The 18,597-nt window shown below is 42.7% G+C and overlaps 2 protein-coding genes across 10 annotated transcripts in view; one reads left to right on the top strand and one right to left on the bottom strand.

The window, feature by feature from the left end:
- dab2ipb (DAB2 interacting protein b) overlaps positions 1 to 18,597 on the top strand; it is a 791,247-nt gene that overhangs the window by 542,582 nt on the left and 230,068 nt on the right. The window lies entirely within an intron of this gene.
- Positions 2,527 to 18,597, bottom strand: part of map1b (microtubule-associated protein 1B) — an 18,436-nt gene continuing 2,365 nt past the window's right edge. The window contains exons 3-7 of one of the 2 annotated variants that reach the window (XM_025062558.1): positions 14,158 to 14,240; positions 13,303 to 13,443; positions 5,682 to 10,884; positions 5,070 to 5,296; positions 2,527 to 4,669 (exon numbers count right to left, since the gene is read on the bottom strand). In XM_025062558.1, coding sequence (XP_024918326.1) covers positions 4,514 to 4,669; positions 5,070 to 5,296; positions 5,682 to 10,884; positions 13,303 to 13,443; positions 14,158 to 14,240 — 5,810 coding nt within the window. In that variant the 3' untranslated portion in view covers positions 2,527 to 4,513. Of the gene's footprint in view, positions 4,670 to 5,069; positions 5,297 to 5,681; positions 10,885 to 11,036; positions 11,214 to 13,302; positions 13,444 to 14,157; positions 14,241 to 18,597 lie in introns of those variants that run through there. The other variant, XM_025062557.1, reaches the window with a different exon arrangement.

Below are 18,597 nucleotides of genomic sequence, written 5' to 3'. Positions count from 1 at the left end.
ACATCCTCACAAAAGACTGCATCTGTGTTTTATCTACAAAGACCATACATTGGAAGCTGGAGTGAAGTATTGTAAAGTATATACATGTACAGTATACTGGACATCCTTTTAAAAATAAATAATCAGGATTATAATTCCTAAAAAAAGAAAAGATAATGCATAATAATAAGCACCTTATAATGGTGTACATATGTTAGGTTTATTTGATACTTTTTTAATCTATTGGTTGCATCAATGTTGACTTAACTTATTGCATCTTGCAAGGAGAGAAATAGGGCTGGGACTGGGAGGATCCCGACTGTTACCTTGGCAACAAGATCTCAGGCCACCCTGCTGAGATTGCGCACACGGCCAATCAGACACCAGGCCATGGATAATTTATGGTTTCTTACACGGCGTTTGCATCGCTGAGGGTTTTCTCTATCCTTTGTGCAAATGTGTGTTAACATTAATCATAGAACACATGAAGCTCACCCACAGGTTGAGACTTAAGTGTGTGTTTGGCAGCTGTGGAGATGCAGGGCTGTTTGTTGTTGGTTTGTTTTTAGCACTCCGACTCAGGTTTCCCATTCTAGACAGTCAGTTTCTGGCGACAGATAGCAGCTCTTTAAACATTCTTTGATTTATCCCTGTGTGCCTTTCCTTTTGGTTTTGGAAAGTGCCTGGGGTGTCCCATCATCATAAATGAATGTCCCCGCTGAAACAGGTTTGGCAGGGAATGAAATCCAGCTGGAGCTGATTACTGTGTCAGCCAGTGTACCACAGTTATAAAAGGCTTGTCCTTGAAAGACAATTAAATAGGTTAGCTTCTATCTTTTGCCAGACTTATGATATCCATTTGTATGCATGCCTCTTTACTCAGTGTCTGATTTCCCCCCTAAATCCTAAACGTCTGTGGATGCATATTAGATTCAGATATGAAGTACGGACGCTCATGTATTTGCATGACTTTTGTACAGCATAGTAACGTTAAAAAAACCCCAACAACTTTCCACTTCCAGTTTGTGTGAGCTTTCAGTCTGGTTTCCCAGTCCAGTTCTCACATGACATTAGTCATTAAATGTATGGACTTGTGGTCTCCCGTCGTACAACAAATCAAAGGTCAGAGTACGGAGATGCGTTGTCTCATCCTGGAGCATCTGGTCCAAGAAGCGGAATATGTTCTGGATTATTATTTTACTCATATCCATCTGGCATGTTTCATATTTTAAATATTATATTAAATATTCTAACTTGTTTTGAGTTGCATATATTGTATTCATTTGGAATATATTTCTGACAATTAGGACTGTTTTCAAAATACTTTTTTTTTAAGAGAGACAATGGCAGTGATTTAGCAGCAATGCTGTCAAACCAGTGCCAAATGTAACCATCACATGTTGTACTCACACATATGCGTTCTGTCTTGGAACCCACAACAAAGGAAATGCATGGCAGGCATTATTACAATGTGCTTTTTTATAGTGGTCTAAGTCACTGATGAGTTGTGGCTCAGCACTGAGCGAGTGAACTTTCAGAAGTGTGGACTTTTTCAAGCTGGGATCAAATAGAGGAGGCAAATTCGTTTCATGAAGCCGTCCGTGGCAGTTTGATGTTTCTGAGCATTTGATTGTTTTTGTCGTGGTGATGTCAGCCAATGTAAATATACATTACATCCACATATGGCCAGGGACTGATTTAAATTCATTTATCATAACCACATAGCATCGTCTTAATCCCTTAATCCATTACAGGCATTAAAGTTAATTAGTTTGGCATCATTTGTATGAAGAGATTTGTTTCCATGGATAATTTATATATTTTTACTTATTGACATACGCTGCAATAATAAATACAAGATAATGTGTTGTATATGTCATAATGCTAGTGAGTAGATTATAGAAAGATGTCACATTGTACAAGAAGTCTAAAAACAGATTAAACCGGAAGACGTTGTTATTTATTAGACTTCAACCACACGTGTGTCAGGGGTTAGAAATAGATTTTATGTTATGTTTTAAATCAGTCTAAAAGCTGTATTACGAAGTACTACAAGTGCTACCAGTCTAAGACTTGTACAATGTATGTCAGGCCTCCTGGATGTTAAAGGAATTTACTGTATATGATCTGCATCTTCTTTGCCTGAATCTCATTAAATCTACTCTACAGCCAAATAATCTTTAGACTAAGTATCAAAAGGTATTTTAGAAGTAAACATTCACGATACGTCCATGTTAATCTGAGACTTGTTTTGACCTTCAGTGGCCTTTACCATTAGTTTAAGATTCTATATTTTATATTTTATTTTAAAGCTTAGACATATATATATATATATATATAGTCTCATTCTCTCAGTAACATCTGTGTGTATGCTTTTATTTGAACTCTGAGCTTCTTTTTTTTAATATATTGCTCTATTTTTTCCCCACACACAAACACGGAACAATACATCTGTTGCAGCCTGATGTACCCCAGCAAGAGTATTGTTTGTGGTGATAACAAAAAAGATATTCACTACACACACACAAAAACCCCAGACCCAAAACCTTCGTGTTCATACCAGACTTTATTGTTGTTGTTTTTGAATGTTTGTTCTTCAGTAGTTCGGTACTTTCCTCTTAAATCAGGTTTTGCTGTAGGGGTCGAGGGTACATTGCACACCAACATCAGAAAGCACTAAGGAACACTCACTTAAAACTAATCGCTATTGTGTATACACTATATGGGTTTGGGAACTAGAGGGAGAGAGAGAGAGAGAGAGAGAGGATGCAGGATGATCACAAGACAAGTAAACCACACAGCCGCAGACAAACGTTAATAAAGTTCTCCCAGGAGAAGGACAACGGAGAAAGGCAGCGATAAATAGACTGAGAGAGAAAAAGAGTAAGTGTAAGAGAAAGAAGTCAAAGAAGAGAAGAGTCGGTTTTGGTCTAGTGTCTTCTCTGTGTTTGTAGGTTATTGTTGGTTTGAGATTCGACCTGGTTGGCGTCTGTGACAAGTGAACAGCCGACGTGTCACTCATACTGTCAACTGCAACAAGTCTGGACGCCTGTTGTTACGGTGTGTGTGTGTTTGTTAGATGGTTATCCTTAAGCAGGACTGTCAAAGTTGTCCAATAGCCGTTATGCTGTCGGTGTGGTCTGTGTCATGATTGTGGTTAAAGTGTCGAGTTTTGTTTTACATACTTTCATCTGAACCGCGCCTCACCCACTCACTCACTCACCCACTCACTCACTCACTCACTCACCCACTCACTCTCCTGGCTGAGAACAACCACTGCCACAACTAGAAGCTGTTTCTCTTGTTAACCTTGGTACCAGATATTTCCCGCTCCCTCTGACCTGACAATCCACGCTCTGAGTTAACAGTGACTCCACAGACCCACTGCTTCTGTGACTGTACAATGGCACTGTGACCTTCAAAAAAAAAATCCTAAAATGCTTCTTACATTTATACTTTCATATCCCTGCTGTTCTAACGCCCAAAGTCCAAGGGGAAATCCCTCGCTGCAAGAGAAAAATCCTAACGTGTCAGAAATCATGCGCTTATGTCAAACACCCCGTCAGCCACAACAGCTATTTATAATTACAGTACAGTGCTTTAGAAAAACAAGACATTTCAAGATGTATGAAAACATCCTGCCTCACTTGCTTTACATTGGGAAAGACTGGCTCTCCCTCTGTGCAATGAGTTCACGCCCAGAGCAGATCAGAAACTGTTTCAGTGGATACAGAAATAAAAAAAATAAATTAAATAAAACGACTGACATTAAACATAACTTTACAGATGTAACAAAGACAAAGAAGATCAGTCTCCATCAGCGTTGTGTTGCACGGCAAATACAGGAATTTGTGCACAATAATAAATTATTATCATTAATAAATAAATTTGAAATAAATATACAGTATATCCCAAAAGGGGGAAAACACAATGGATCCAAATGGATCCAGTGGATTTGAATTCAACAGCAGATTTCACAATGTGAGGGGCACTTTATCAGACATCTGTGATGTTACTGTGCGTCAGGTTACGTTTCTTATCCTTCGACAATCCAAATAACGGCCGTGTTAAAGATCACTACCAGAATGCAGACGCTGTCGTTACACCAGCTCATGTACATTCATTCTCACTTCCTAGAAAGGCAATAACATACTGATTTATCATTTGGTGTGAATAACATTAGTCAAAATGAAAGCCATGTGTTCGGATGTTTTGTTCTCTGACAGGCATTTAAATTAATGAGTCACTAAAAAATCTGGAGCCGGTGCTCTTTATTATTTCCTTCCAATACAATTCATTATCGTGTCTTTCCCTTTGATTGGAGGCCTACAAACTGAGTTTATTTATACCCTTTGTCTGTCTTTAACCCAGGCATTATGTTGTTAGGGTGAAATGCATTAGAAATTACACTGATTGTATCTAAAAGCCGGTTCAGTTTCACTGCAGCACAGATTTGTTTTCTCCAACCATAAAACACATCTTAACTATCTCTGGCAAGGCTTCTTTTATCTTAAAATGTTTTGGCGCTTCAGGCTTACATCTCAATCTTACAGGCTGGGAAGGACTCATCCTGCATGACGACAGTGCTGCTGCTGGCCAGAACCATGATGTTCAGCTCTTGCTGTTTGTCGTGGGTCTCCTGGTACCACTCCCTCAGAACATCAGTGTCATGAGTTGGAATCAGAGTGACCTGACGTTGAAGAAATGAGTGGTTAGAAAATCATTTCAAGATCCTCGAAATTGGCATTAACATTTAACATATATATATATATAGTCGCCACCCAAATCACATTGCACCGTACCAACCCCCCAAACCTTCCTGTGGGTGGTGAGTCCACTGGAAGGTACCAACCGCCCTAACCGGGATTCAAACTTGCCCAGGAGGTGAACCCTGTGGTTCCACACCAATGACAGAGACATTGCCAAAGCGCCACAAACAAAACATATATGAATATATAATATATATATATGAATCACATGGATAATACAAGTGTAAATCCATGTTTATCCAATAAAAGACCCAATGAATATACATGAAATACTTATGAAATACTGACAATACTACATAGTCTGTGCATGTGAAAACCTACCTGCATGTTGTTCCCCCACTGGGCCTTTCCTTCCAGCAGAGCATCAAGGACAGTTCGACTTGGCTCCTGAGCCGTATGATCATTCCCACTGACCACGTAGTAAGAGGAGCGTACGTACTTGAAGAACTCAGAATCCACATTCTTAGCGCTGCAGTGGTTGGGGATGTACACCAGATCCATGTACATGGGAGGACAGTTGGGCAGTGACGTCTTTGCACTACCACCACCTGAAAAAAGCATTTCAATTTATACATTTAAAATCAACAAGTCTAAGTCAGGCATGGGCAAACTGAGGCCCGGGGGCTGGATGTGGCCCGTTCAGCTTTTTAATCTGGCCCACCAAACTTTTCAAAATTATATAATTTATTTATATTATCATACTTCTGCCTTTTTCCTGCAATACCCACATGTCCCTAATAGATGGTGTAGAAAATGATAAAAGCATTTTAGCCTTTATGCATGACTTTTACATGTCCTTTATCTTAGTTCACACGAACGCTCCATCTATCTGCTCCTGACCCGGCTCCCCTGTTCAATTTTAGGGACAATTGTGGCCCAAAGAGTTTGCCCACACCTGGTCTAAGTAACAACAATGAGAGCATCGAGTCTAACCTGACGCGGCACTCTTGACACCTCTTGATGCAGAAGTATTTGTTGCATTTTTGGCATCCTTTCCTTCTCCGGCACTCTTCTTTGGAGACTCAGTCTTTGCATCTTTGACTTTTGATAGGCCGCTCTTTCTAGCAGGTGACGAAGTCTTTTTGGATAATTTTTTCTTCTTGGGCTTTTCTCCTCCATCAGTATTGGCATTTTCTTCAGCCTTCAGGGCCTCTGGGTCCACCATGCAGACATCATGGTGTCCTGACGACGGAGCCGAATCCCTGAGGACCGGAGGAGGGTCAGCGTGCCTGTAGGTCAGGGTTCTGTCGGTCGGCAGAGTCTCAGAGTCATCTTCAGAGTCAATGTTGGCATCCGCTGTAATGGAGGGGCACTCCTCTGTACCTGGGGGTACGTCTGAGTCTGTCTGAGATGGGGCAGATTCACTGATGGAAGTAGGTGGGGTCTCATCACATTGTCTGGAAGAAAGTTTACCACCTGGAGGTGGGGGACCTCCCCCAAACTTGGCAAGAGGCTTCTCCTCATCCAAAGCACTTTCTTCATTGATGAAGTACTCCAAGGGGTTAGGGTTGATAAAAGATGGAGACAGTTCCGTCTTGGGGTGACGGTACTCACATGAAGTGACAAGGCAGAGATCGACATCTGTCTTGGATGGAGCTGTGGAACACCTCTGGGTGGATTCTGGGTCCCTGGATCCACTGGCAGAATAACCACACAGATCGAAGGAAGGAGAAAGACAGGAAGGAGACTGAACTTTGGGGCTCACTGAGGGTTTCTCCTCATGTGTTGAATCCTGAAATTCAAAAGGTTTTAAATCCTTAGCTGGATCCTCTGCCTCATCTTTCACTGGAGAACAAGACCATGGTGAAGTAGCGGTGGGTGGTGAAGGCGACTTGTCAAACGGTTGAGGTGTGAAAGCTCTATCAGAAACCTTTTCCAGGGATGGTGAAATTGGGCTTGTGCTGTCCTTAAGAGTGAGACCCACAAATCCTGGCAATGGGTCACTGGATTGAGGAGACTGGGTAAGAGATGCTGCCTTAGGGGTAACAGGGGATTTATCTGTTACCTCAGCCACAGCAGGAGGTATCTCTGTCATTTGACAAGGGGTTGTAACCGATGGTGTAGACTGAGAGGCATCTGACGGAGTTGCAGAGGTGGCACGCATAGAATCCTCAAAAATCAACAGCTTATCCACTACAGAACCAGGTTCTCTTGACGGTTTAGCATCTGCTCCTTCTGAGGGACTGTATTCAACCTCCGTTGGACCATTCTCGGTAGCCCGGGAACTGCCTGTCATAAATGGGTACTCGGGGGACTGCTTGCTGAAATCTAGTGCTAAGGAGTGGTCAGGGGATTCCTGTCCATACTCCAAAGACATGGTGGAATGCTCTGGGGATTTTGTATCCTGCACTTGTGTTCTGCATTTTGATTTTGGTGAGATATCGGGGGAGATAGACATGGGCCTGGGGCTGTCTTCCTTGGATGGTGATCCCTCAGCTTCATGGAAGGTGGTTGGTGTCTGAACCACAGACACAGACAGCGAGTCGTCTACCTCTGTGGAGTGAGGAGAACCGACCTCCGCGTGGAGAGAAGGAGAATCAGTGGTTGGCTCTGGTAGAGAGCTGGTGGCCAGGGAGGCGGTGGATGCTGAGGCCAAATGTGAGATTGTGTCTTCTGCTACCACTTCTTCCAAAGGTGTTTCTGACTTTTCGGATGTGGTGCCCTCTGATATTGACATTTTACTCTCCTCTTTGACAGATGTAAATGGGTTGGTGTCTGAATCCTGTTTGGTCATTGGTACAAAGGCTCCGGCATTTATGTTGTCTTCGATATCAAGGGGTGACTCCACCTTCTGTTTTGGGGAGTCAGGCTCAGTGGGAGAAGGGGTTTTGGGAGGGGATACTGCCCTCTCTACGGGGGAGCAACTTTCCTGGTATGGTTCATCAGGTTCAGGAGTAACTCTGTTGGAGGAATCCTCTTTATCACTCAGTAGTTCCACAATTGTAGGACCGGGCTCTTTGTCATCTGAGACAGGAGGCAAAGTTGTAGCTTTTTCATCAACCGGTGACTGGTAGTAAGGCGTGTGACCAGAGGATTGAGGCGAATTCGCTTCTTCTAGTGTCTTGTCTTCAGCACTGATGGAAGTTTCTACATTTGTTACGGTGTCGCCCGCCATTGTGGTGGACAATTCTATTGCAGCACCAAAATTTGTTGGCGTGTCAAATGCATCCTTACATTCCACCGAGGGAGAACGAATAAAAGGTTCTGTTGTGGAAAATGTTGTAAGGAGAGCTGAGACGGCATCCTCCTGTGCTGAGTCACCCTGCTCAGCTTTCTCCGCAACAGTGAGGTCCTTAGACAATTTTGATTCTTCTAGCGATGATGGTGTAGATACTGTTGAAGCAGAATGGCTGTAGTCATGACCTTCAGTGGCTTCACTATGACCCTGGCCTGATCCAGTCTGAGCTTCGACAAGGTAAGTCTTATTCTTACTGGACTCTACAGATGAGAATTCTCCACCAACCTCTGGAAGTGAGTCATCTCTATCACTCGTGCTTTCATCAGCTATAACTTGCTGGGGTGTCACAATTTCATCTGCAGGAGCAGGCACACAGGGGACCTCCATGTTGGACTGAGTGAAGCCAGAGTTTCTGTTTTCATCATCCGAGGCTGTTGGGCTCTCAAAGCCAATTGGAAGCATTTCATCGTGAATAGATGCAGCTGGAGAAACAGGTGAGGACACTTTGGGTGAGGCAGACACAAGGATCTTCTGTGTCTCTGGTTGTGGTGGACTTGAGAGCAGATCTTCTGATTTTTCAGTCATCGCACCAACATTCTCTTCAACAGCATCCTCTTGTTCGGCTTCATCTTGCCTGTCCTTAGGCTCATCTTCACTGGGAGTCATTTTATCAACATCTAATTCCATTCTGTGTGGTTCATAAATCTCTTCTATCTCTCCTTTCTCTTCATAGTCTCCCCCCTCGGGTGTCTCCTCCATTACGGTTCCTTCGTCTTCAAACTTTTCACTCACACTTTCATTGAGCTTCACCTTACAAACCTGTTCATCTGGGGTCACCCCACTGTCACCTTCAGGCTCTGTTGTGGTTATACCCTCATCTACAGACTCCAGAGCCTCTGGTGACTCTTTGGTCTGTAGTATTTCTTCATGGTGGACCATTACAACCTCTTCTTCCTCAAGTTGTTGTATCACTGCTTCATCTTCGACCAACTCCTCACCCCTGAGCTCTTCAAAGTCTTTAGTAAGGTCCTCTGGTGTGGACATAAGAGACCGTACTGCCTCGAGGTCTTCCACTTCATCACTGGCGGGAGCAGCAGCAACGGGAGCAACAGCAACGGGAGCAGCAGCAACGGCAGCAACGGCAACAGCAGCAACAGCGGCGACAGCAGCAGTGGCAGCAGCAGCAGCGGCTGAAGCTGCCTGTTTCACGTCATCTATTTTTGTTTCTGCCTTTGTTACTTTTGTTTTTCCCTTCTCCTTTGATTTCGATGGTAATCCTGCGTCTTTATTTGAGGCACTGTCTTTCTTTAAAGCCTTTGGTTTCGGTGCTGAACTCTTTTCATCCGTCTTTTTCACATCCTTGGTTGGCCTTTTGATGTCTTTCTTTTGCTCTTTTTTCTCTTCTTTCTTCTCCTTCAGAGGGGAGTCCTTTCTGATGTCCTTCTTCAAAGTTTTCTTTGCGTCCTCCTTTTTCACCTTCTCATCTTTTCGACTTTCCTGTTTAAAAATATCATCTTTCTTTGCCACTTCCTTTCTTGCCTCTCTTTTCTTCTCCATTGAAATTCTCGGCTCCTTCTTAGTCACCTTTTCTGCCTTTTGTTTAAGTTCAGACTTTTTATTTTCCAGTGCTTCATTTTGTACTGTTGTGTCTGCCTTTGCCTTCGATTCTTTCTCACTCGTCTTTACTTTTCTCACTGAGACCTTTTCTTTTTTCTCCACTTTTTGAGTTTTTTCATGTGTACTTTCTGCATCTGTCTTTGCCTTTTCTGGAGCTTCCTCCTTTGAGTCCTTCCTGATGCTCTTGCTTGGTGACGGCCTGGGGGTGGATTTCAGACTTTCTTTGCTGTCCGCCCTGTGTTTCATCTTTGCTTGCTTTATGGTTGGTGTTGAAGACACGGTGGCAGACATCGCTTTCTGAGTTACAACAGGCTGCTTCAAAAACTCCAAGTGCTTTAGCTTTTCTAAACCTTCAAAGATGTGATGCTGGGTGGCATTTCCAGGGAAAAGAACTCGCACAACCTTCTCTGAGGAATTCGCTGGGTGCCACACGATGAGTGAGGAAATCGATGTCAAGTAAGAGACAGGGAACTGGGATTCTTTTCCGTTTGGCAGGAGAATGGAAGCCGCGTCTTTTTCGCTGCCTGTCCACTGCTTCATGAAGTGCTGCATCTCCTTGCTGTTCTTCGAAGGATTAAGCACATACATCTCAAGCTTTCCAACGCCCATCTTCTGGAAAAGGATTATTGGTTCTATTGTGTTCCCAACAGGCCTCTGCAATGGTTCTATCCTTAAATTTAACTTGGTGAGGAACTGATGAGTAGAAGCTGCTTCCTCAATGATCTTCCGCACTTTGTAGTTGGGTGCAGGGTTATCTAGGTTCTCAGGAAGGTTCACAAACACCACACCAATATCTGGAGAAATCATGTTCTTCACCCAGTCACTGTTCGCTGTTGATCCTTGAGACTGTTCTTCCTCAGCTTCGGCAATCTTCCTCAGCAGCATGCTGTTGATGCCTGGGAGGTTATCATCACCAATGTGCGTCAGCAGGATGGAGTCCACCCGATCCAAATGTCTCACCAGTTTCCAGAAGCAGGACCTCCGGTCTGAGCCGCCGTTAATGAGCATGTTGAAGCCATTCACAGCAAAGAGAGCAGAGTCGCCGTGACCGCCAGGAAAAATGTAACAGCACGGTTTGGAGAGTTTCAGGAATCCACCTGAGGTTGGTGGTTCTAGCATGTCAAAAGGTGACGGGATGTCGACGGATTCGGACAAGTACTCTGTGAATTCAGAGAGCCCCTCCATCTCGGGGAGTATAAGTGCTGAGTTTAGTTTCATGTTGATGAAGTCCTGCAGGTTGTGTTTGTCCAAGTTAGAGTTTTTCCAGTCGCCTTGTTCGGGGCAGAAGAGTGTAAGATAGGCTTTGTTTGCTGGGTGAATGGTGCTGAGCAATTCCCCAATCTGGGCATGAGAGGAAAAAAAAATTAAACTCTAAAAACACCACCAAGACGACTGACATTCCAGCTCGTTGTACAACTCGTTTGGTAACTGTGTGTGAATGCTCATCGAGTTCAGTGTGACATGGTATAAAACATAAGTGGACATTTGCTCACCTCCTGGTCAGTGAATATGTCTATGAAATTAGAGAAAGAAAAGGATCCGGACTGAAGAATCAGCTCCCCTGACATTTCAGAACATTGGCCCGAGAGAACCAGAAGCTTGTGTCTGGCCGTGTCTGAAATCATCAGACGAACCTGGAAAAGAAAAAGAGACATATATCATATTTTATTAATCAAAACTAAAAAGCTGCACTTAAAAATAATGTTGAATCACAGCGTTTAGAAGGCATTGAAAAGCAATTAGCTAAAGAACCTACAAAGCAAAGGGGCCCAGCAGCAACGGCAGCAACGCCAACAGCAGCAACAGCGGCGACAGCAGCAGTGGCAGCAGCAGCAGCGGCTGAAGCTGCCTGTTTCACGTCATCTATTTTTGTTTCTGCCTTTGTTACTTTTGTTTTTCCCTTCTCCTTTGATTTCGATGGTAATCCTGCGTCTTTATTTGAGGCACTGTCTTTCTTTAAAGCCTTTGGTTTCGGTGCTGAACTCTTTTCATCCGTCTTTTTCACATCCTTGGTTGGCCTTCTGATGTCTTTCTTTTGCTCTTTTTTCTCTTCTTTCTTCTCCTTCAGAGGGGAGTCCTTTCTGATGTCCTTCTTCAAAGTTTTCTTTGCGTCCTCCTTTTTCACCTTCTCATCTTTTCGACTTTCCTGTTTAAAAATATCATCTTTCTTTGCCACTTCCTTTCTTGCCTCTCTTTTCTTCTCCATTGAAATTCTCGGCTCCTTCTTAGTCACCTTTTCTGCCTTTTGTTTAAGTTCAGACTTTTTATTTTCCAGTGCTTCATTTTGTACTGTTGTGTCTGCCTTTGCCTTCGATTCTTTCTCACTCGTCTTTACTTTTCTCACTGAGACCTTTTCTTTTTTCTCCACTTTTTGAGTTTTTTCATGTGTACTTTCTGCATCTGTCTTTGCCTTTTCTGGAGCTTCCTCCTTTGAGTCCTTCCTGATGCTCTTGCTTGGTGACGGCCTGGGGGTGGATTTCAGACTTTCTTTGCTGTCCGCCCTGTGTTTCATCTTTGCTTGCTTTATGGTTGGTGTTGAAGACACGGTGGCAGACATCGCTTTCTGAGTTACAACAGGCTGCTTCAAAAACTCCAAGTGCTTTAGCTTTTCTAAACCTTCAAAGATGTGATGCTGGGTGGCATTTCCAGGGAAAAGAACTCGCACAACCTTCTCTGAGGAATTCGCTGGGTGCCACACGATGAGTGAGGAAATCGATGTCAAGTAAGAGACAGGGAACTGGGATTCTTTTCCGTTTGGCAGGAGAATGGAAGCCGCGTCTTTTTCGCTGCCTGTCCACTGCTTCATGAAGTGCTGCATCTCCTTGCTGTTCTTCGAAGGATTAAGCACATACATCTCAAGCTTTCCAACGCCCATCTTCTGGAAAAGGATTATTGGTTCTATTGTGTTCCCAACAGGCCTCTGCAATGGTTCTATCCTTAAATTTAACTTGGTGAGGAACTGATGAGTAGAAGCTGCTTCCTCAATGATCTTCCGCACTTTGTAGTTGGGTGCAGGGTTATCTAGGTTCTCAGGAAGGTTCACAAACACCACACCAATATCTGGAGAAATCATGTTCTTCACCCAGTCACTGTTCGCTGTTGATCCTTGAGACTGTTCTTCCTCAGCTTCGGCAATCTTCCTCAGCAGCATGCTGTTGATGCCTGGGAGGTTATCATCACCAATGTGCGTCAGCAGGATGGAGTCCACCCGATCCAAATGTCTCACCAGTTTCCAGAAGCAGGACCTCCGGTCTGAGCCGCCGTTAATGAGCATGTTGAAGCCATTCACAGCAAAGAGAGCAGAGTCGCCGTGACCGCCAGGAAAAATGTAACAGCACGGTTTGGAGAGTTTCAGGAATCCACCTGAGGTTGGTGGTTCTAGCATGTCAAAAGGTGACGGGATGTCGACGGATTCGGACAAGTACTCTGTGAATTCAGAGAGCCCCTCCATCTCGGGGAGTATAAGTGCTGAGTTTAGTTTCATGTTGATGAAGTCCTGCAGGTTGTGTTTGTCCAAGTTAGAGTTTTTCCAGTCGCCTTGTTCGGGGCAGAAGAGTGTAAGATAGGCTTTGTTTGCTGGGTGAATGGTGCTGAGCAATTCCCCAATCTGGGCATGAGAGGAAAAAAAAATTAAACTCTAAAAACACCACCAAGACGACTGACATTCCAGCTCGTTGTACAACTCGTTTGGTAACTGTGTGTGAATGCTCATCGAGTTCAGTGTGACATGGTATAAAACATAAGTGGACATTTGCTCACCTCCTGGTCAGTGAATATGTCTATGAAATTAGAGAAAGAAAAGGATCCGGACTGAAGAATCAGCTCCCCTGACATTTCAGAACATTGGCCCGAGAGAACCAGAAGCTTGTGTCTGGCCGTGTCTGAAATCATCAGACGAACCTGGAAAAGAAAAAGAGACATATATCATATTTTATTAATCAAAACTAAAAAGCTGCACTTAAAAATAATGTTGAATCACAGCGTTTAGAAGGCATTGAAAAGCAATTAGCTAAAGAACCTGTTAAATTTAAATGAAATGTTCCCAAGTCCATTAGCTAATTAGCTGACCACTCAATAAAAGTACATTTCCCTCTTATCCATCTACGGTATCCCACCCCGCCCCCTCTCAGCCCATCTCTTTGTTGGTCTGTTTCACCATCAGCTGGTCTGGGCTGCAGCCCAGGTCCATCTCACTGAGCTCTAAAATATAATTAATGCACAGCTTGACTGCAGACAGAGATATGGTAAAGCCAGCGCTAAAATGATGTCATGACACATGGAGAATCTCATCCCATCTAAGCTTCACACCTAGTATTCCATTAAAATGTGCTCTTTAATAAATGCCTTGCTTGTTAATGTCACTGTGAATGAATCATTAGTTTTGTCCCTTTGGAATTGGACTGCTCCTGTATTTCAACCAGATCAGCAAATTACACTTCATTAATGCCAGTGGATAACTGGACAAACAGCAGCGACGTTATAACTAATACCTTCCAGGTTTAATTTTGCTAACGCGTGTGTGTTCTTTAAAGAGTTGTAAATCTGCTCTCATTAGCAGAGACAGAGGGAGGACATTATGATGACAAACTGCTAACAACACGGAGCCAATTTTACCTCAGTACTGACTGCTTCATCTGAAGGGTTGATGAGAACCACTGTTTCCAGGACATTACTTTTATGATGCAGAATTCTCTGACCTGCAACAGAAAACACACGGAACATAAATATACATTGATATTATGCATGTGCAGTAGTAAGTCTATTTCTTCAAATAAGAATTTTTTCTGTTCTTGGAATGTACGGAACACAACAAATGAATGAACAAATTTCTCACTGAAAATCACCAAACGTATACAGCAGTGGCAGTTCATGGGAGAATGAAGCCTTACCCACTAAGATGGAAGCGGGGTGTTACAATACAGGCTGAAATTCAGATGAATATACTCCATGAAGTCAGCGTCTCATCCCGAGAGACGTGATACTGCAGTCATAATCTGACAGCTGGGCCCATTCCTCCATACATATTTCATATAGAAGGTTTTCATCATGGAGTTCATGCAGCCATTAACCCTGCAGCCTCCTCCCGACGGACTGGCCCTCCGTACAGAGGAACCTTTTCATTCACTTGAAATTCATGAGAAAACGTATTTTCTTTACAGATACTCTTCAATGAGCTCAGTGAAAGGAGTTCAGACCACACTGTCTGTAATTATGTGTCAAATGTCAGTCAACAGACTGGCAGTGCTTTGTATGAAGACAGACCTACAGTATGGGAGTTATACGTTTGACTCCTGCTCTTTACATCTTTAAAGAAAACGATTGGAGAATGTTTTCGTAAACATCCATTATTGATTTGTGTTAAACTAAAATACAAAAACGTCGATTCAATAAATGAGGCTCAGTAAATGCAGTGTGTTCAGAAGTGCTGTACCAATAATGGGTTCTCGATTTTATAATCAAAATCAATGAAGAAATACTTTCACACATTTTGCATTTTCTGTTTTATTTCATCTTCAATCATAGATTAAATAAATGGAGATAAACCGGCCTTATCTGAATCATTCTACTATATTTCTAATTTTAATTTCTTTGTAAGTGAATGTCCTTAATAATAGTTAACACACACTTGCTCATATTAAATGAACACAATAAAATGTTATTTGTCCAAAAATATTTTTAAATTATATTATGAATTATAGTTTAAAGCAAAGGACCGACCCTTATTGTTTACAAAATGTCCATATGTCTGTATAATGACAGTTGGTGCATATTTTGACAGACAGACAGACAGACTACCCTCACCCACACCACCAAGACCACCAGACTGTATGTCCTGGCCCACTTGTCAAAAAAATGACACATTGTGCCCTGACGCTTGCTTGACCCCGACTATAGCTCTGGTCCTGCAGCTCTGTCTCAGCAGGAGACGAGCTAACGCATCACTGAGCATTCTCCTCCTGGCAGAATGACAGTGTAAGACCGGTGCAGCCCGGCAGCCACAGTCGGAACCAGGCGAGACACGTCGATGTGGATGGCACCACACCAAAATAGATGAGTGGAACACGTGACCCCAGCGCCTCCACCTTTCTGCAGTCATAAGTGCACACATGAGGATTACGGTCTTTAAATCCTTCAGGACTGTCTCCTCTTGGTGTCAGCACCTCCCCCTCCCTGTCATTTCCTTTTCCACCACTTCTGAATAATTGACCCCACTGACTTCCACCAGCAGACATGTGGGTGGAGGCGGGCGCCGATGTCACTGCTTACCACGTTTCGACACAACTGTATGAAAAGGAAAACGATAGCACACACCACATCTGGGACGTACGGTCTCTGCTCACGCTTTCCCACAGACCAATCAATCTTCTCATCAAAGTATTGAGACCACCGGGCTTTAAACTCATTAGGAAATAACCTGTCAAATCCAATGACAACATGGCAGAGAGAAAAACAATAATTAGGAAACCCTGATGTTCTCTCATGGTCTGCTTCTGTCTCCTCTGATAAACTGTGAACAGGAAGTTTGACTGATGCCTGACCAGTCGATCGTCTAATTTACCTTCAAGATTGACTTTGAAACTACATATACATGCAGCCAGTCAGCTGGGATAAATCTGTTTAAACACCGTAAATCGATCATAAATTATATTGTCTTCAAACACCCCAATAATTGAGGGTCTGGAATGGATTTGCGGCCCACTGATGGCTTTTTAAGTCTCCAGTTGCCCTTTCAGGCCTCAGTGTTGATAGTTGAGTGCTGGGAAATCTATACATAATCAGATGTATCACATGTCCATCAGGGATTTACTGCAGTTCCCCTGCCTTGCTGCTGATTTCCCCCCCTCCTCACTGTGAGCCCCTGGTTTGCCAGGCTGTAGCGCAGTGTGATGGATGGGGCTTCTTGTACCAAGCAGACAGATAATCTAATTCATCCTCCGCCATCTCTACTGCAGAACCACCTGCTGTTTGTTTGTTACCCCGGGACAAATTGTTTTCTGCAAATTACGAGGCATAAAAAGATAGCCTCGATGTTGGGAAGTTATTTTGGGCAGCGGTGCACTTTTCTTTCTGAAAGCTGTACGTAACAAGATCGATGCTAAAGCCGTCGCCTCCTCTTTTTTCACATAAGTACAACAAAGTGCTGAATCACACAGCTTAAAGAAAATATGAGACAACTTCTTTGAAGTCTAATCAATAGTTAAAAGTCTGTCTTAGAGAAAGTCAAACCTCAGAGGAGGACAGACTTAAAGTTTTTCCCATTTTAGATGGCAGGCAAACGCAAGCGGCTACCTTTTCTTCCCCATCAGGGGGCGTTATAAACATTAAAATTTAGTGATGTATAGACAGATAGACAGACTGTATCTATATTTCCAGTTTTCCCATATATACTGTACAGTCACCTCCTCTGTGACTTCCTATATATTTTGTTTTAAGTCTTCCTTGCATCCTTGATTGCTTTTCTCTCCTCTCCAGTCGCCCTGCCCTCCCACCCTCCCCTCCTGCGCCCCTTATCCTCTCTGTTCCACTCCCTGTCTGTCCCCTGTCTTCTCCTTTCTTCTCTCTGTTCACTGACAGACACTTGGGGATTCTACGCTGCTAATTATTCCCACATCAACAGTGCATCTCGCCTTTGGTTGCAAGGCAACGACACACATGAGGAAGATGAAGAAGACGGGGCAGAGAATGGAGGATGGGAAAATGGCATTGACATGCCGGTATAAAAGGGTGTGGGGTCTGGAGTCTCTTTGAATCACTGCTACAACATCCTGGTAACCAGCAGTTATGCCAATGCCGTCAGCCACAACACGCCCTGTCGTGTCCTCCTGTTTCAGCTCCATCTTCTGAGAGCCACTCCCTTATACCTTGAAAACAATACGGCTATAAAAGCACCGTGCATCAAAATGCTGAGGAGACGTATCCAAGGATATGCAATAAAAGCTCTGTGCTCAGTGCACTGCAGAGAAGATTTAGCTGACAGTGACAAGGCTGAGTTCATTAACCTCCGAAGTCCCACGCTGCTAATATTAAAGATTAAAACTGCTCTTAAAACCTACCATAAGATCCTGTCTTTTAAAATATTTTTTAAAGATTTTATTTTAGTGTCTATTATTTTTAGCACTAATTTCTACAACTCCATCATCATCATTAAAATCTTCATACACTGTGACATGATGGTTTTGAAATAAAGTTGTAAAGACTGCAGACTGCAGTAGGTTTATAGTTACTGTGGTAAAACCTTCACTGCACTGTGCACATATTGACAACCTCAGCATTAAAAGCACGCCTACATCAGTGTTGGAAAAAGAAAAAAAAAAGTGTTGATTCACCTGCACCTCTATTTTTTTCAAGTGTTGATTCACCTGCACCTCTATTTATTATGTGGATCAAAAACAACTTATATCACAATATTTTTGTGTGTAACATAATTCATAAAACGTTAGAAGAAGCTGTTTTTGAAACAGAATCCAACTCATTTTCAAAGTGGAAATGTGGGAAGTGATTTTGACTTTTTGACCAATAAAACGTATGGGAAATGTAACAGTCCACGGTGGCAGTGATGATTTAATGATGTGTTTACATAATCAGTAAAAGAGAAAATGTCTAAAAATGTAAATCCGACAGACAGGAGTCATGTCGTGAATAATTCAACAAATGGATCTGGGGTTATCAGTAAATTCAATTATTTTCCCTTCTTTTATTTTAGAAATAATAATAAGTGATTTACCATGTGACTGACTTTTTAATATTGTAGTTTTAGAAAGTCAACTTTTATGGAATTACTTTTTACTTTTGTTTTAGAAAGTCAACTTTTATGGAATTTCTTTTTTGCTAAAAGATAAGAAACCTGCAGTTTGGATAATGAATTAATAATTAGAATTAGATTTATTAGATTACCATTAGCAGGTGTAAGTTAGTGTAAATGTCTTTGAACTCCTCCATCATTACCCTAGTTATGCTGTCAGTAATGATGTCTATTTCCTATTTTCTTCACACAAACCCAAACACCAACAAACACCAAAACCATAAAAACAGTGACTCAGTCAGTCTGAGATT

Source organism: Cynoglossus semilaevis, chromosome 14 (assembly GCF_000523025.1).
Source record: "Cynoglossus semilaevis isolate Cse_v1.0 chromosome 14, Cse_v1.0, whole genome shotgun sequence".
Classification (NCBI taxonomy): domain Eukaryota; kingdom Metazoa; phylum Chordata; class Actinopteri; order Pleuronectiformes; family Cynoglossidae; genus Cynoglossus; species Cynoglossus semilaevis.
This window is presented reverse-complemented; position numbering and strand designations above follow the sequence as displayed.